Here is an 18,413-nt window from a genome sequence, read left to right as displayed (position 1 = left end):
GACGAGGCCTGCGTGGTTTGGCGTCACGGAACGCTGTGGCGCCGGCCACCGCCGTCCAGGCGATACCGTGTCCCCTCCACCGCCTGTACGAGGGCGCCGTGTGACCTCGCTCCTCTCGCCGTCCGCAGCAAGTACGAGAAGAGCAAGAGTCTGATGCAGGAGAACAGGCAGCGGAGCGAGACCATCTCGAAGTCGTGGCAGTCGGCGCTGGACGAGGTGTCGCGAGAGAGGCAGCGCCACGACATGCTGCAGAAGTACGCCGAGGACACGCTGCAGAGGTGAGCCCGCGTGCCCCTTAGCCGCTCCATGCCTCCTCGCCGCCTGGTCGCCCTGCCCTCCTCTCCAACGCCAGCTGCTCCGCGCCTCCCCGCCGCCCGGCCGCTCTGCCTGCGCCCTCCCCGCCCGGTCGACTCCCGATGTGTATGTTCATTGTTGTCTCTGCTCGCTGGTGCACCACCAACGGAGGATTTTTGCCTCACCATTCGTGTTTTTCTTCGCTCGTCGACTTGATTTACCGTACCGGTATTTGTCTCGGGTGGGAAAGCTTCACGCTAGCGTGGCGTGTGTGGCACGCCCCCCGCCAGGCATGGTGCGCGCTGGAGCCGTTGGTCCCTGCAGTGACATCAATGAGTTGGCACGCGCGGCCCGTGGTAATGGGTGGGCCTTGGGCTCGTTGCGCGCCACCGCCGCAGCGCTGCCTACCATTGAGGGGCCCGGCGCGCCGCCCGTACAGTGGCGGCGCCTGGCGGCTGGCCTGCTCGGCGCCGGACCTCCCGCCGCGGTTGGTCCGGTGGTGAGTGTGTGTGTGTGTGTGAGGGGGGGGGGGGGCGGTGCGTGTCCGGGAGACTGACAGGGTCCGCGCCCGTGGTCGCAGGTTGCGCGAGGACATGGAGCTGGCGGAGAAGAGTCACGAGACGGAGCTGCTGCGTCTGACCACCAAGCTCCAGCTCCTGGAGAACCGCAACACCAAGCTCGAGCGCGAGAACCAAGAGGTGACGGCCATATGTGACGAGCTGATACAGAAGATGGGAGGCGCCCGGTGATTCCGACCGCGCATTTCCCGCCTCCATGATTGCTTCGCGTAGTGGCGCGGCGTGAGATAAGTGCCTGGAAGACCGCTGCGACGTCTTGCTGCGCTGAAGGCCTAACTGCTGTATTTTTATTTTGTTATAAATACGTGAATAATACAGTTAATAAACTTGTCCCCTATGTGTCATTTCCTTTGCTTTGACAGCACTTAAAGTGTTGCGAACTCGCGATGTGCTGTGTACGCGCGGTGATGCGGAGGATCTCTCGCGGCGATGGCTTCCGTTGGCCCCTGATCACTATCATCGTGCGAATTCAGCGTTGTGCACAGCGATGACTCGGTGTTGAATAGGACGTGTCAATAGTGAACTTGTCCTGCCAGAACCAGCTCCTCGGCGTTATTTTCATGGCATTGGCCGGCCCCGTTTGTGTGAGACGGTGAGCCGGGGACCACGGCGGCGGTTGCTCATCGTGTGCTGGGCGCCGTGCGTGATGCGCGCCCAGCGGGTGGCGAAAGCTTGGGAGGGCTCCTGGCGCGCCGTTGGCGCCTTTTAAGTTTGACGCACGCTACTTTAATTGCTCACGAGAACGGAAAAATCTCGCTTTGGGGTCAAGAGACTGAAACATCTAAGAGGTTAAAAGAAAGAAAAGGTCGCAGGGGGGGGGGGGGGGGTAAAGTGGTAGCGAGTTACGTGGGTGTTTTACGGGAAGTTTGTGCGAAGGACTAAGATGATGATAAGCTAGGTTTTAAGTGGGTGTTGTTGGTGTCCAGTTGGCATGTCCAGGCTGTGTGGGAAGGTCAAGTGTTGGCTAAGGCAGGCGCATGACATCAGGAGCGAACTGTGGAGTGATCTGACTATGCCGTGGTCCTTGTGAGTGTAAATACAGACCAGTTGTAACAAGCGCGGCACTACCGTTTTGATGCTAGAGGCGAAACACGGGTTTCTACACATGTTGCAGACCGGTCCCCAGAAGTACCTCTACAGCCTGCATTACAGCATGCATGACACTCAGCCGTTTACCCGCCACCTGGTGGGGAATTTCGATATGCGTACTATGTACACTGTCGGCGACAAACTAGCCAGATAAATCCATATGCATTCGCCCTAGCACACCAACCTGCTTTTAACATTTTACGTTAGTCACGGATCTCGCCATCTTCCAACCACTGCAGGGGTATCAAAAACTTACGGGGTTTGAATAGCAGTGCAGTGAAATGCGGAGCCCTCAGGTTATGCCGCAGCACACCACGAATATGGACAGTTTTAGCTCGTTTCCGTGTAGCGATGGACATATCAGAATCAGGGCCGGAAAGTGTTCCGATAAGTTCGAGTGACGAACCTGCAGAAACGAGCGTCTTGAATGGCACGACGTTGAGGTCAGGCTATAGATGGCCGCACCCATACCTGCATACCGTGCTCTCCACCCATGACCAGAACAGCACTCTGAAAATGCAGTTATCTGATGAGGGTATATACTGCAGCGCTATGGTGACACCAGCCGACGCGCCAACGTCACATCTGTGTGGCGATATATTCCAGTGATTGGATGCACCCGCTACAGCCCCCCCCCCCCCTTGGACTAGGAGCTTTTCTATTTCCTTGCTGTTTGGAACAATATTTGTGTATAGCTAAATCACGGCATCCGACTTTGGCGCTGACAAAGTCGGATGCAGACAAACAGACAGACAACGCTTTGTTCCCACACAATTTGAATCATGTAACATCCGGACACCCAAGCGGAGACCGTGACCAGACAGGGCATTCCACCACAGACCGACGAGCGCAGCACACCCTCGTAATGTGGAATAATCTCAGAATGGAGTTCCAAGGTAAAATCGGGCTGTTGAAATTCGTGTCATTCCCAGACCTGTCCCGGCAACGGCCACCGGGTTGGATGCATTGCCTTCGGCGTTTTCGAGGTCATGCCGCAGGCCCTGTTTAATGGTACATAATATGAAATCAGATAATCGAGAGTTGATATAACTTACGTGATTTTGAACTCACCATGGCGCACTCACCAACTGCTAGCATTTAAAGGGTTTCCATTTTTTACATTTTCGCCTCGTCATTTCGTTACATTTCGTCTCCTTTTTTCCACGATATACCTTACCATCTGGCATACCAAAAGGCTTTGTTACTCAAGCCCAGTTAAGTTCTGTGCATTACATGGGCGTAACAAAATATAACAAAAAACTATAGTTTAACCCTAAAAGGTAAACATTATTTAAGTGAATGGGTAATTCTGAGCTTGAAAAATCTGAGCTTGAGAAATCTGAGCTTGAAAATTCTTGAACAAAATTCTGAATTCTGAAATATTTAGCTAGGAAGTCGCTGCTTGCGAACAATCAGTTATTAGCCAATCAGTGCTGAATCAGTGCTACAAGCAGTGCTACCCTATGTTTTGTAGCAAATCTAGATATCGCCGCCATCTTCCTTGCACTGGCGCAGCCAGATTCTGGTTTGAGCGCAGCTTTTCGCCGCGACACTTCCGAATGTAGTTCTGGCGCCTGGTGATCAGAGAAACTATTTTGATTTTAAATCTAACAGACACCTCCATAGGCACCGACACGTAATGTCCAGCAGCGGTAGCTCAGTAACAAGACAGCCGGATAGCAGAGTGAATGTGTACGGTACGCAAAGGCAAACTAATGTCTACAGCTCTTTGATGCACGAAGTGTTGTGCCTTTTAGCGTTTGCGGGGTGTCTGTTACTCTGTTCGCATTGCGTAGAGGCTATTCATGAGGCTGGGACTCATCCGCAAAAATTAGCCCCCTCGTTGCAAATCATGCTAGACCACCGTCACAAATTCTGCCAGCGCCACTGCATCCCCGTATTCATATCAACGGCAACGGTGCGATTTGCTACGGACATTTGGTCAGGGATGGTGGATCCTCACTGAAGGACACCGCAGAGATCTGAGACTCTGATGTCATTAGGCTAGAAAATAACGGAGCTGAGCAAGGATCACTATCGTGTCCACGTGCCGCCCCCGCATCACGCGCGGCTGATGACGCGCATTATGGTTCGATGGTTCGATAGGCGATAAGGCCTGTTGATTTCACAGATAACCATTCCTTTGGGGCCCAGCACGTCGCGATAAGGATTTTTGGGGTGCGTCGCAGTGTACCGTATCCCTTGTGTTGTGCACTGGTGGGAGGGGGAGGGGAAGAACGCGTGCTGTGTCGTTGGAGCTACCGCCATATCTTTGATGACAAAGATTACAACATTGCTATGATACACATCTTCCCATGGCAACCGAAGCCGCTGATCCGGCCTGAAGAACATCTGGGCTTGATGAAACGCTCGCCCTACCTAAAATATGATCTGTCGGACGGGTCTGTGGTACATCGTAGAAACAGTAAAACTACGAACGCATTATCAAGATTCCGAGAAGGTTATTCAAAATGTAAAAAATGCGGGACTGCGGGACTGTCAAAAGTTTGTCTTCGCATCATGGCTAGCTCACGCCTATGCAAGTTTTGGAGCCGGAACATTTGGCCCCAAGCTGAAGACCGGCAAAGATAAGCATGCAGCGTAACCTTACGAAAATACTCCAGTTATATCTCGGTGACCGTTGTTTAGAGAAGTAAAAAATACACTGCTGCTTTTGTGGCTTCTGATTCACACTACATAGCCACAACCTTTGGCACTGACGAGGAACGCTGAGAGACATATCTAGCAATAGTTTTAAACGAAATCGGACGGTTCCAGTCGGCATGCCAAATCAAATGTATAAATGCAGATCACACTGACGGGCGTTTCGGAGTTCGGACAGGTTTTATGCCGCCCGTCTTTGGGCGGAGGAGGCGAAATTTACGGTTAAATTCCACGGGCGGAATTCAAAGCAGCCAAGGTGAGAAAGTCAGAGAAGACACTCAACGGCATGTCAGACTAATGTGACGTCTCGAGCACACTGGCGTACAAAGCTGGTCTGGTGTTGGCGCATTCATTCGAGCCGATGACTCAAAGTGCTGAAGATTTGGGGTACATCGTTTTGACTTCCTGAAACTGCAGGAGCCGCCCATTTACACGAAGGCAATGTCAGATCACTTCCACTTTGCATCGCCCCAATTTTCGCTGGGCTGATGCTGGTATGGCCATGTAAGGATATGATGCTGTATGACCTCCAAGGCTGCTAAAGTGGAACTGGAATTCAAGCTTGTTAATTGTAATTAAGGCTCGTGAGATCCGGGAAGTGAAACGTTATCCTTGACACGCAAAATTCGTCGGACCAACTGCGTACCGAGCGAGATGCAACACTCAGGAGCTGCTTCCTGAAAAAGCTCGTCAGGACAGGCGTCGGACCTTTGGTTGCCTCGAACAGGACGAGAGAAGATTGCGGCCAAACGCCGGCGGCCGACGCCCGCCCGCGGGACGCTGCTGCGCCGTGCAAGGTGACGGCCCCACCGCGGCCGCCGGGCCCGGCGTCGGTCCGGCTGACCCGAATTCGGGCATTTCCGAGAGCAGCACAGCCGGATGGGCGGAGAGAGCGCGTGCCGGCCGTCGCCGAGATAACCAGCGGGCGGGCTGATAGGGGCTGCCGCGCCGGACTTGACATGGCAGTGTGACGCTCAGAAGAGAAGGGTGGGAGAGGGGGTGAGGGTCAGATGAGTGCGAGGCCAAGTTGAAGAGAGAAATGGACGTTATTTCTGTTCGCAAGTTTCTCGACTCTTGTAACTGATCGTGCACGCAAATAAGGAGTACACAATCGCAGGTGATGGCTGTCATTTTTTCACGGCGGTAAAATAATATATCTGACCACTTGGCGTCGAGGCTCTGTACTTGCGAAAACCGGTGAGCCCACGTGGTGCGACATAAGCGAGGATTCTACGTGGTGCGAAAGCCTGCATGACCGTGGAAGTGTCACGGTGCGAGTGTGAGGACTAGAGAAACCGAGAACAATGAGGAACGTCGGTGCTAGCGCCACCAAGCTGGAACGATGGCAGCCGCCTGGTCATTTGCCGCGGGTGGCGCCTCCTTGCTGAAATTTCAGGAGGCCCTGCCACGCCGACAGGAGCCTCCTGATGCCAACACTGAAGGAAGTCCGTCAGCCCAAAGGGAGACCCCGATAAGGAAGACCGTGGCCATATCAGGCAAATAAAAGGCTTCATTCGATTATGTGTAAAATGAGGCGCCCCTTTAGAAAGTGTAGGCGAAATCCCAGGTGAAAGTTTCTGTTAGAGACTGGAGCAGGCAGGCGCTAGATCTGTTTAGAAGGCTCTGTATCTGTTTCTCTCCGTTGGAAAATTTCAGTAACGTCCCCCCGCGGCACCGAAAGAGAAATGTTTTCCATCGTCAGAACTGAATGTTATAATAATAGCGAAAATAGTGTTGTTCACCCATTGTTACATGGAACCATGGTATCCATTGCAGCCTATCTAACCCATTTACGACATGTTCTGTCAGCAGGGGCAAATCCAGGATTTCGACAAAGGGGGGGGGGGGGTCACGTAACCTTGTGGGACCCCTAAAGTTTCAGGCTCCTCCAAAAAAGAAAAGTCCCCGCGTCACGGCCATTTAATGCTAAGATTCTCCGAATGCTATTTTGCATACGGGAAACCCATCTTTCTGTGCGCAGTCATAGGAAACTAGGCGTGCTACTCATGCACATACATGGAACTTATTCATTTTCTTCAGATCATAGTGAGTCCTGTCATTTTGAGGCTAAGTTTTTTTGCGGAAAACAAGGCAGAATGAGCAAAAGTTGGCTGCTAAATAACACCAAAATCAAGCACAAACTTTATCTCCAGCTTATTTACAGCTCTCCAGCCGGTCGATGTGTTCAGCTCATGGCTGACGACTAATGCAGAGCTTTTGCTTTGCCCGTTTTGAAGGAGTTCAAAATGACGAAGCATTCAAAATGCATTAATAACGTAATTCACAAACTTCATAGGTGTCACAAAATCCATAACCGACGGAAATGACACAACACGACTTTGGCGGCACGTACAATTAAGTTTGAAGATCGCACGTAACACTTCATCGGCGCGTATCCGACTGCTGCCTTAAGACTGGGAAACCACGCCCAATATGGTGGACCCCTGACCGATCGGGAGTGCCCCGACAGGCTGACATATAGAACGAGCACAGGACCCTCTGAGGAAAGGTAGTACACATGACTTAATGCCTCTCGGCAATCAAGAGAGACCAGACGGGCTAACATAAAAGGCCTCGATAGCATTAAAGGGTCCTCCGCGGATGAGATCAAAGGGAAAACCCTGGATCAACGTGGAGGATCCATGAGCATCAAGTGGCTCGGTGCTTCGCCTTATATGGGCCCCAGCAATAGCACAAGACCTTCCGAGCAGGGATAAAAATCCGAGACCATTATGAAACAACCCCCGAGCAACTGCGTGTATCCTGCCATATGGATGGGGCCGAAATGTGGAGCAAAAGCGCAAAGAGCTTTCGGGCAAATGAGAAGAATCCGCGGAGTGCCCCAGATCGATCAAGAGTGTCCCGGCATGTTAGCAGATAAAGCCCCAACAGCAGCGCAGGGCGCTACGAGAGATCGTGGCAACATCGAATGCCCCTAAACGATCGGATTGACCCGGCAAGTGGACATATATCGCCCCGCCAACAGCGTAGCGCCTCTGGACAACGTGACGAGCCTCAATACATCCGCCGATCACCACCCCCTCAATCTGCGAAAAATTCACTTTGTCTTCTCACGGACTCTTTACTTTCGCTTGTGACTGCTCCCGGTCGTCTGCAGGCTCAAAGACATCCAATTTTGTTGTGTTTTGTGTTAGAAAACTGTGCCTGTTCGGCCGGTTATGGGCCCCTTCGGAGCCCACTGATCCCCTCGGGGCACAAGGGGAGCATGGTCCCGTGCCCTCCCTTCCCTCCCCCCCCCCCCCCATTCAGGATCCGCCACTGGCCCGATCAGCGTAATAGATAGGGCCCCGACAGGAATATGCGGTCATGCACTCAAACAAGAAATACCTAAGACAAAATATGAAAGACCCCGGAATGATGGAATGCGTTGATGAGAAGGTTAACAGATGGGGCCTCTGACAAGAGCGTGGGATCCTCCACCCAAGTAAGAAATACCCCCGAGGCAATGTGGAAGGCCCCTGAGCGATCGAGTGCACCCGAGCAGGTTAACAGATAGAGGCCTCGACAGGAGCGTTGGGCCTTCCATTCAGACAGGAAGTGCCCAGGACCCAATGTAAATGGCCCCCGAACGATCAAGTGTACCCGAACAGGTTAATAGATGATCCTGGATAGGACCGTAGAGCCCTACATTCAAATATCAAGACCCAAAGTACAGGGCCCCCAATGCACCCGACCCCCAAACCAGTGTGCCCGAGGAGGCAAACAGACGGGGCCCCCAATAGGAACGTAGGGCCCTCCACTTGAATAGGAAGTGCCCAAGACACAAGGTGAAGGGCCGCGGAGCGATCGAGTGGTCCCGAGCAGGCTAACAGATGGAGCCCCTGATATAAGCGTAGGGCCCTCCATTCAAAAGCGAAGTAGCGCCGACATAATGCAGGGGACCCCGAACGATAGAGTTCGCCAGAGGAGGACAATAGACAAAACCCGTGACGAGAGCGTAGGGCCCTCCATTCAAACAAGGAATACTCAAGACCCAGTGTGGAGGGCCTCCGAACCATCGAGTATATCCAAGCAGGCTTTCAGAAGGGTCCCACACCAGCGTAAGGCCTTAAGTAAGTGACAGAAATGGGAAGGGCCATAAACCAATCTATAGAGCTGATGAGTATATCATGAGTGTATCAGAAGGTTTATCAAGATCAACGTGAAGGGCTCCTGAGAAGCCGAGAATACCACGTCAGTTTAACACATTGGGCTCTCGTGTTGAGCCTTTCGGGTGAATGGGGAGAATCCGCGGAAGGCCCCTGGGTGCCCGGCACGCCGTCAGGAAGGGCCCCAGCAACAGCGCAGGGCCCTCCAAGCAAATGCAAAGAAATCGAGGACAACGTAAAAGGCTCCTTGACGATCGAATCAAACCTGCAAGTGGACGTATGGGGCTCCCAGAAACAATGTGGGGAGTCTGAACAAGATAGTTCGCATTGAATGCTCCAATCACCACCCTCTCAATCAGTGAATAGCTATGCTTGTCTACTTGTGTGTCCGTCACTTTCGATTGTTCCGCGACTTGTTCCTGGCTGCCTGACAACTCAAGGACGTCCAATTTGGTTGAGGTTTGTTTAAAAAAGCATTTGTTCTTCGTTCATATGTTCGGCCGGCTTTGGGCTCATTCGGAGCCTATGGGCCCCTTCGGGACCCAAGGCGGAGGTGGGCCACGGCTCTGTGTCCCCCCCCCCCTCCCCAACTGGATCCGCCCTACAGCTAGGCCACACGGATCCAGCTTTGTGTGCAAAGGCTCCACTCCTTATCTCTTAACCACCTTAACAAAGCACCACAACGATGATGCCACCAAAATGCCGCCTGCCAAACTGCATCAAGTATCAGCTAATGGGCCTGAGACGTGTCAAGGTAAGTTATGCAAGCTCAGCTCGAATATTATTCCCGCAAGCATCCTTAATTGGGCGCAAATGATGTGATCTTGCATGACTGGACACATTTTCATTTCATGGAATCAAATCAACCTCAAATAACGTAAAGGGTATCGCAGGCAGAGACGTACGTAAGATTTCACAGTGTGTGTGGGGGGGGGGGGGGGAGACATAACTCGGAACTGCTCACTGGCAAACGAGTTTAGCGCGCCACTGCCCCGTCGAGTTTGTTGTGTGCCGCGTAAAACAACATCGCAGGTTCTCGATCTTTTGTACATGCCTATCTGGACTTTTTGAATTATCAACAGTTAGTCCCAATCATATCAATGCATGCCATAAATATGGAGGGGGCAGGGGCACATGCCCCGGGTCCTTCTATGTGCGTAGTCCCTGATCGCAAATGATTGCAAGGAGATCCTCGTGACGCGCGTTGTACCACGTAGCACGTAGCATTGTACCACGTTACGTATGTAGCAAGAATATGGGTCATTAGGTCCTGCATTACGGCCAAGTGCTCGGGCGCCGTGTTTTACCGCGGGCGCCCGGACCAAATGCAACCGCCATGACTCCGACATAAGTCATCAAACCTCAAGGTCATAAAAGATCATGCATCTCAACCTAGGAAAGGCAGGGTCTGACATTCTCAGTGAAGGTGTAAAAATATTTAAAATTAATGCACTGAAAATGTTAGCATCATAGTTTCGAGCGTTCACAAGCTCCCCAGAGATCGCCTGAGGTGGTCTATGCCTTTTTTATACCCTGACCCTCGGCGATTACTTCGGATGGGAGACTTCAGGCAGATGTTGCGTCTGTTGGATCATGTTATGTAGCTGAACACTGCAAGTGCACGACGCAATTTTCCTATTGTATTTGTGTCGAGGACGACCTGGCTGGTTTGAACCCCGAAGGCAGCCACTGACCCAAATGAGCGGTTTGAGGGTAAATATATACGTTGGAACGGATGCGGCGGCCCACAGGTCTAAGGAAGGGCTGAAGTCGATGGGGGTGGGTGATAGACAGGTATCTGCAAAGTTGCCACGCCACGATCCGGGAAATGGAAACGGCTAAATTTGAGACTTACAGCAACACACGATGGTAATGAGCTTCTCATCACCACGATCATGCTGAGGCACAGTGGCTAGTTCATTCCAACAACAGCCGTTATCAATGATTGCTGTTTTAATTTGTGCTTGCCGATTTATTGCAAGCATTCGTTCTTACTGATTTCAAAAGTCAGCATTCTGTTATAAGTCTCCGCAAGCAGCGCCGAAACAATCGGAAGCTTTCAACCAAACCTACTAAAAAGCCACAGCCGTCGAAGCCGTTGCGAGGCCCTTGAACTTCCCCAAAGGAGCATGGACGCAAACTTGTGTGTCTGTCGGCCATCTTGTCGCCTTGAGATTACTATGCACATTATTGGTCTTCAGCACCGCTGGGGCCGGCGCACCGGCCTGGCACCCCACGGGAGATGCTGGCTGGGAGGAGGAGGAGCACCGTCCGAGTGAGTGAGCCCCGTTGCAGTGTTGCTGACCGACTCAGACAGAGCGTTGCCGCAGGTGTATGGGCTGGACCGTCGCAGGACCGAAACAGCTGTTCTTCAGTGCCTTCCAGCATTGCCTTCCCGTTCGTTTGTGGGTATTGACTCTGCCTGCCCCGGCCTTTCAGACCTGGCCAGAAAAGTGTCTAGCGGCTTGTCATGAGACAAAGCGTCTGTACGAATCATCTGGATCAGGCTAGCACTTTTTTCCTATGCCGACGTTTTATTGCCGCGATTGGCCATTGCGATTTTCAGAAGGAAGTTTCCACTACGCAGCTCCGCCCCAACCATAGCTGTTGCCACTCTTTATCCATACTTTCCGCTATGCGTCATGAATATGTAACACTGAGCCATGGAGCCTTCGATCAGCGCGCTCCGTCTCCCGCCGGGTGTGTTGCCACTTTCGAACTCACTCGCCGCTATCGAGCTGCGTGACGTATTTCCCTGCCCGCCGCTGTGCCACACCGGGCGGGACTGTTTATTTCACGCTTCCGCTCCGCTCTCTTCGTCAGAGTCCGGCCTCCGAGGACGCCCGCTTGCTTCACACGGACCTGGCGGTGACGTCACCCCCGACCGCGGGCCAATCGGTCGGCAATTCGGCGTGACGTCACCCGACGGAGGTGGAGTAGTGGATGCGGGCGGGCGAGCGGTCAGTTCGTCGCGTGTCACGGGTGTGAGTGGACGACGGTGATCTGTCAAGAGGACGATCAGGCAGCATGGAACACCTGAGGAGGTGAGATAAACCGAACTGAGCGGCTGCGGTTCTTCGACGGGTCCAGCCAGCCAGCGGCTGCTCGCGTCGTGGCGCTGTTTCACTCTGCCACTGTCTACGGACCGTCTCATATGTACCCTACCGGCTTCCGTGCACTCGCGTGAGGCTGGCGTGACGTCTAACTCTCCATTTATCTCGTACGACCTTTTTTGTTTAAGTATTCATAAGTATACCGCGTGACGGAGAATTAGTCCTTCCCGCTGCAAGAACGCATTCTGAAAAGAGCCAGGGTCAGAACATTACACCCGTGGAATGGAGTTAAGCAGAAAGAAACAACATAAGATACCCCGACGCTACCCACCCTCAACCCTGTACTCGTGGAGAAATCCTCTGAGGCCCATGACATAGTCTAGCAGAGATTATCCTCAGCGTGAACTTGTTAAAAGTGGTGACGTTCGGCAGCTTTCTTTAATTCTTAAGTAGCCTTTCAACAAGCTGCGATCTACACGCTGAGGTCGGAGCTTTTTAAACCACTCCCAAACGGTTTGGAATAGTTCGGAGCTTTGACCCCTCGCTTTTCGTGGCGCACACTTCCATACAGAAGTACCTGAACCGGTCTGCGTCTCGTGACGCCCGCTTGCACGGAGAAGGCCTAAAACGGTCTGCGGTGTGCCAAATGTCGGGCGCACCACGCCCTGCTTAACCCTGGTTACCTGCACGCACTGCCACACACGTGGATAGGCCTGAATTAACGTCGAATCATTCCGCTTGTCTGAAAATAGCGGCTTTTACGCGATGCACATCGTGCTTCCATTAGTCACATTTGCGGTCTGAGCATTGCAAAACTCGCACAGCGTTGGTCAAAATAATCGTGCCATGAAAATACCTGCTACCTCCCAGCCTGCATCAGAGAGACTGGCCGCGTGTGTCCACCATGAGTCTACCCGTCGGATACGATTCGTCTGCACGGACTTACTTCGCTTTTCGGCCAGACATTGCGTCCCGGATTGGTGCACTTGGCTTCCGTTGGGACCGGGTGTTACATGGATCGCCGGACCGTGCAGAGCGCTTTGCGTGTGCGTTTTTGCCGGTCCGCCGCCAGACGGCGGCTTTCTCTCCCGCTTCGATTGCCGTCGAGTCTTTGTTGCAAACAACGGAATGTACTGACATCAGCCATCAGCGCGCCATAAAAGCCAGCGTGGCACATCGACGGAAAGCGCTTCCTGTGACATATTGAACGGCCCGAGGCTTCGATATGGACATTTCACGAACTATCGCACTAACGTGGGAGCGTAAGTCACGCTGTTGTGGTTTGTGTTACGCTGGCACGGCATCATGCGGCATGGTGATGAGACCAATATCTACGGAGGGGGTCGCGGCTATTCTGCGATGCGTTAGAACTTCCGAGAGGAAGCTCCGAGCACGCTCCTAAGTCCGATCGGCGCTCGACTGAATGAAATTATCATGAAAATATCATTTAGTGCGATACCTTTATTAACATTTTGAAATGGCAGCGTCAAGTGCTTGCCTTACGGCCAGAGCTCGGTTCGGTCAAAGTGGTATAGGGCTCAATCTAAGCCCGATCACGACACCACATCAGACAACTTACCCCCAAGCTGTGTCGTAAATGCCACACCTAGCCAGTGTCCACATCACATTGATTCGGAAGAAGATGGCGACCGCGGATGGCGGCGAGGTAAACATTCACACGGACCTTCACAGGTAAATGGTGGTCCGAGGAAGAAAAGGCTCTACTCGGGCGCAGAAATTGCTAATCAGTGCATCAAATCCTAGAAGTAAAGGTGTCTGTTACGGAAACATGATCATGACGCTGAAAGTACGATTGCGTGTCTCAAGGATGAAGTTTTGTATTGCATGTATTTGCTTACGCAGTCGGCTGATGTGTCATATGAAAAACACATTTAACCGCTTCTTCGTTAAATCTCCGGACATCATTGCGTAATGTGAAGTTACTCTGTGTTCTGCTGAAAAAGACAGGGCAGTGGCCCGGCCTGTGGTGAAGCACACTCGTGCAGAGCATTGGGGAACTGTTTCCTACCGGACACGTGCCGACATGCTGGCGGCTTCAGTTTGTCTCCCACTTTCATCATTGCTAATTATAGCCCAACCCCAGCGTCAAATTCCCGTCATTGTCGCGCTTTCTGGTTGCTCTCTCCTGGTTTGTTCTTCCTTGCATTTACAAGCGGATGCGGGATAGTTGTTTGCTGCTGACATTGATCATTTGCATTTATGTCCACACGTGTTTGATGTTGACGTTTGTCCGTATGTCCCTGTCAATATGCCTACCTGGCATTTGAAACTTAGTTTCCGGGTCACATGACTGTCGTTTACCTGCTTACCGTGAAAATGAAACACGCTTTCTCTTTCAGCAGCACCAACTGGTGGCACGCGTGTTGCAGTGTTTGCAAACTTCAGGATAAATGCACGCTGATTTCTTTGCGTATCATGGTTTCCGAAGCAAGCACGCAACCAGCAGAACGATTTCCTTGTATATGTAATTAGGCTGTCCATTGTCTTCAGAGACAATTCAATTCAAACAATTAAAGTAAGCCAATTCAGACATACTTCAGCCTATTCAGAGCTAAGGGCTTGGAAGAAGCGCGAAACGAGCGTGTCTTGCTGAATGCTTACCTTGCGACACTATGACCAATCAGTTGCCGCACTGTCAGCGTTTAGCTCTTTCACCTCACTTGCCAATTAGAAATCCCCGTTCCAAATATCTAACGTTACAGCATTTCCAATCTCATTCCAAGTTTGACAGCGAAATATCCGAAGTGCCGGTGAAAATTATGGCATTTCTGTGACGTATCGCGAGTCTCAGTTTCGGGAAAAATCTTTCTTCACGGGTCATTTCCACATCTCCGACCCAGCCCATCTTCCGGAAATAACGGGACTGATCCGGTGGGGAGGGGGAGGGACAGTCCAAGACCCTCGTGACATGGTCAAAGTCGGGAAAAATGACACGGCTTTGATCGTTGAATAAAACCTAAACAATATTTTTTTTCGGGAAGCTCGTTCGAAAATATTTCTGGAGATAAAAAGAAGTGAATTCGATAGGTTTTTCAAAAGCAGGACATAATTTTAGACTTCGCCCCGGCTTCCAACCGGCTCCCCCCCCCCCTCTCACATCCGGCGTTGTGGATTCGCCCTGGGGTACATGGACACAGCTTCTGAGCATGTCACTGAAAAGCCCCTCTACACTGAGGATGGCGGGGCAGACCCGGACAAGCCGAGCAGCTTGGGGAAAACCGGCGCCGGCCGACGCCGTCGCCGCCACGCCGACCTGACTGCCGCGGCTCAGCCGCGCCGGGTCCACCGCGTCCCGGCCGGTCCGCAGGTCACGGGTCCAGTCACCGTGGAAAGCGGCCGTCCCGGGCCACCGACGTCCACCAGCGCTGCCGAGCTCCGCCGCCGGCGGCCGGCTCCCGGCTCGCTTCAGGTTGGCGCGGCGGCCGGCTTGTCGCTCCGCCGGCCGCGGGGAGACGGACGCCGGCCGCGGGGAGACGACCGCCGGCCGCGGAGACGGACGCCGGCCGCGGAGACGACCGCCGGCCGCGCGGAGACGGACGCCGCCCGGTGTTTGCACTCTCGCCTCGCCACGCGTGAACAGGCTGTCTGTCTGTTTGGAGAGGCGGACGCGCCGGCGTCGGCATTGTTTCCCGTCCACTCCATTACCAGACTGCCAAGGTTGAGCGGTGTGCCGCGGCGGCCCTGGCAGCAGCACGCATGACCGCCCGACCAGCTGCCGGCTGCAGCTGCTGCGCAGTGCCGCGTTGCAGTCGCCCGACGGGGTCCAGGAGTTGTCCGCCCGGGCGCTCTGCGCGGGAAAACCCCGTGTGATGTTACAGAACTGTCGGTTGTCGTGTTAGATTGGAAACAGATATTAAATCATAACAGTTGGAAACAGATGTTGAACCCATTGGGGCCCATTGAACCCACTGAACCCAAACCGTGGCTTAGGCTTTCTTAAAACGCACAAAACCTTAAGTCGCCCTGTCCCTTCGTAGGAGCAGCTCTCAACGAGGCCTGTTTCAATGTACTGTAATGTACTGGCTGTAGCATTACGTGGTGACATTAAACGTGGGTCAGCTATCGTGGGTTTGTTTGAAGGCAGGGAGAACTTCTTACCTCTGGATGCATTGGGCCCCTACACCCCCTCCGCAACACATGAACTGATCATGGAGGTAAACTAAGGACGGTAACTGGCATGGATAACTAAGATTTGCAGCTGCTTTAACGCTCATTATCATTCCGCCCTTACGGGTGCCGCCCCTGGTTTAGATTTAGCGATAAAGCCACACGAAGGCTGAATAACAGCGCCTCGGCTGAAACCGAGGCGTTATGGAGCTGCTCACAGTGTCTGCAAAGCTGCGACGTGTCTGGGCGGCATGAGTGGTCAGCGGATGAGCCGGTGTACAGCTGGAGATGCTGGGCTGGCGGTGACATCAGCGCACTCATGCGGCGGCAGCGTGCATGCAGGCATGCCTACTTACGGAAGAACGGCGAAGGGTCACGCCTTACTGCAGCGTTAAGCTGTGACCGATTTTGTAAAAGCTAACTATGGCAGTGCATCTCATAGGCATGTTTAGCAGCGGGGCCATTCGGCAGGGCGGGAAGTATTGCCGCTGGCGAGCGTATGCATGCATCAAGCTTTCTTTGCGGAGCGAGCATGCTGATGACTAAGAAACGCATGCAGATCACGGCGCAGAGCCAGCCGCGGGGGCCATTACTCTGACCAGGCAGAGCGGTCGTGGCGTGCGATGAGGGTGGAGCGGCCACCGGCGCCCGGCCTCGTGCCGTAACCTTCGGTGACGGCCGTCCGCGCGGACGTGCACCGCGCCGGCAGCGCTGCAGATCTCGTGCGGTAATCTGCCCACACGGCCAGCCCCGGCCGCCCAGCCTCCGTACAAGGGGCTGCACTATCGACACATCGACGCCGGGCTCGCCCCGACTCGTGATGTCATCGGCCGCAGCGTTGGCGAGCTGTTGGCGTGGCCGGGGCGGGAGGCGCCCGGCCGGCGGTCACGAGAGCGCCGGCTCGACAGCCGCCCCCGGCGACCGGGCAGCTGGCGGCTGGGCACGCGTCGCGCGTCCCCCGCCGAACGGGCACGCCCCGCGGGGGCGGGCACAAGCTGTCAGTGTCCGGCGGGCTCGGCCCACACGTGCCCGGTCAAATACGGGCGCCTCAAGGGCCGGCTACGCTACGGCCGGCGGTGCCATGCGCGCATCGCGTAACGCTGTCACCTGGCATCAGAGTGGGCGTGCGTGAATAATGCATTTCAGTCTGACTGCCATCCGCACATGACAGTGTCCTGTGCTGAGTGCTTGGCTACAGATTAGGTACCGGGGGCCGCGAACAGACCCGGCCCAAGAATGTCACGCACGTCTCCGGCCGACCCAGAAAGCAGCTTCCGACCGTGGCATCGGTCCGCAGTTGGCGCCGTCTCGGCCGAGCGCGCGCCGGCCGGGACGGCGCCAACTCGGGTCGCCTCGACAGACGAGACGGAGTGCTGCGGTCACCGCCAGCGGTGCGGCACAGCACGACCTCGGTCCGGAATAGCGACCTTACAGCTGAAAACGCGGCGCCACCAACTGCGAAAGAACGGTTATCTCATGACTTGCCGTGTGCTCAGACGCTCTTTGCGCGTCCCTTTCAATGGCGCACCATTACACGATCGCTTTGACATGAGCAGATGAGTGATATCAGACGAAAGGGACAGTTGTGACCAACCAAACCAGTCGTCATTTTTAGCCCAATTTCGCCATTTCGTCATGCTTTCCGTGCGTGGCCTTGAAGGCAGCGTGGTGGAGAGCCAGTGGCAAAAGTTTCGCCACAAGACATCCAGGGAAGTCCGTACTTTCGCCGCATTGTGTCGGCTGCCTCCGCGCTGAAACTGTGCGATGTGCAGTCCTGGTCAGCGCGGAGTAACGTTCTGGGAACCCTGATGGGCCCAATTACACTGAGTGGGCATCTCGCGTCGAGTGGCCCAGTCGGCGTCCTGTGATGTCTCCGAAGGCATGATCTGGTCGTGAACCGCCTGCAGAACGAAGCGAAACGAAGGTCCGGAGCCCATAACCGACCTTCGGTCCCGTACTGACAGCAGGGATCACCAGTCCCGTACTGAGAGAGGACCTCCGGTCTTGTACTGACAGCAGATACCACCAGTCCCGTATTGACTGAGGGCTTCCGGTTCCGTACTGACAGCAGACCATCGGTTCTACACGAACAGAGGGCAGTCAGCCGTTACCCAGAAGGAAGCAGCTCCGTCACTCAGAGGGCAGCAGCCCCGTCACTCAGAGGGCAGCAGCCCCGTCACTCAGAGGGCAGCTGCCCCGTCACTCAGAGGGCAGCAGCCCCGTCACTCAGAAGGAAGCAGCCCCGTCACTCAGAAGGGAGCTGCCCCGTCACTCAGCGGACAGTCAGCCCCGTCACTCAGAAGGAAGCAGCTCCGTCACTCAGAGGGCAGCAGCTCCGTCACTCAGAGGACAGTCTGCCCCGTCACTCAGAGGGAAGCAGCCCCGTCACCCAGAGGATAGTCTTCCCTGCCACTCAGAGGGAAGCAGCCCCGTCACCCAGGGGACAGTCAGCCTCGTCACCCAGCGGACAGTCAGCCCCGTCACTCAGAAGGAAGCAG

General features: G+C 54.2%; 1 protein-coding gene across 1 annotated transcript in view; it reads left to right on the top strand.

Annotated features, from left to right (window-relative positions):
• The window catches only part of LOC119090098 (proteoglycan 4), a 41,616-nt gene extending 40,400 nt beyond the window's left edge, over positions 1 to 1,216 (top strand). The window contains exons 13-14 of the mRNA XM_037212892.1: positions 129 to 278; positions 875 to 1,216. Coding sequence (XP_037068787.1) covers positions 129 to 278; positions 875 to 1,043 — 319 coding nt within the window. The 3' untranslated portion in view covers positions 1,044 to 1,216. The remainder of the gene's footprint in view (positions 1 to 128; positions 279 to 874) is intronic.
• The last annotated feature ends 17,197 nt before the right edge of the window (positions 1,217 to 18,413 follow it).

Source organism: Pollicipes pollicipes, unplaced genomic scaffold, assembly GCF_011947565.3.
Source record: "Pollicipes pollicipes isolate AB1234 unplaced genomic scaffold, Ppol_2.1 Scaffold_3087;HRSCAF=3621_pilon_pilon_pilon, whole genome shotgun sequence".
NCBI classification, from domain to species: domain Eukaryota; kingdom Metazoa; phylum Arthropoda; class Thecostraca; order Pollicipedomorpha; family Pollicipedidae; genus Pollicipes; species Pollicipes pollicipes.
The sequence above is the reverse complement of the archived record's forward strand: the minus strand, read 5'-3'. Positions and strand labels throughout refer to the sequence as shown.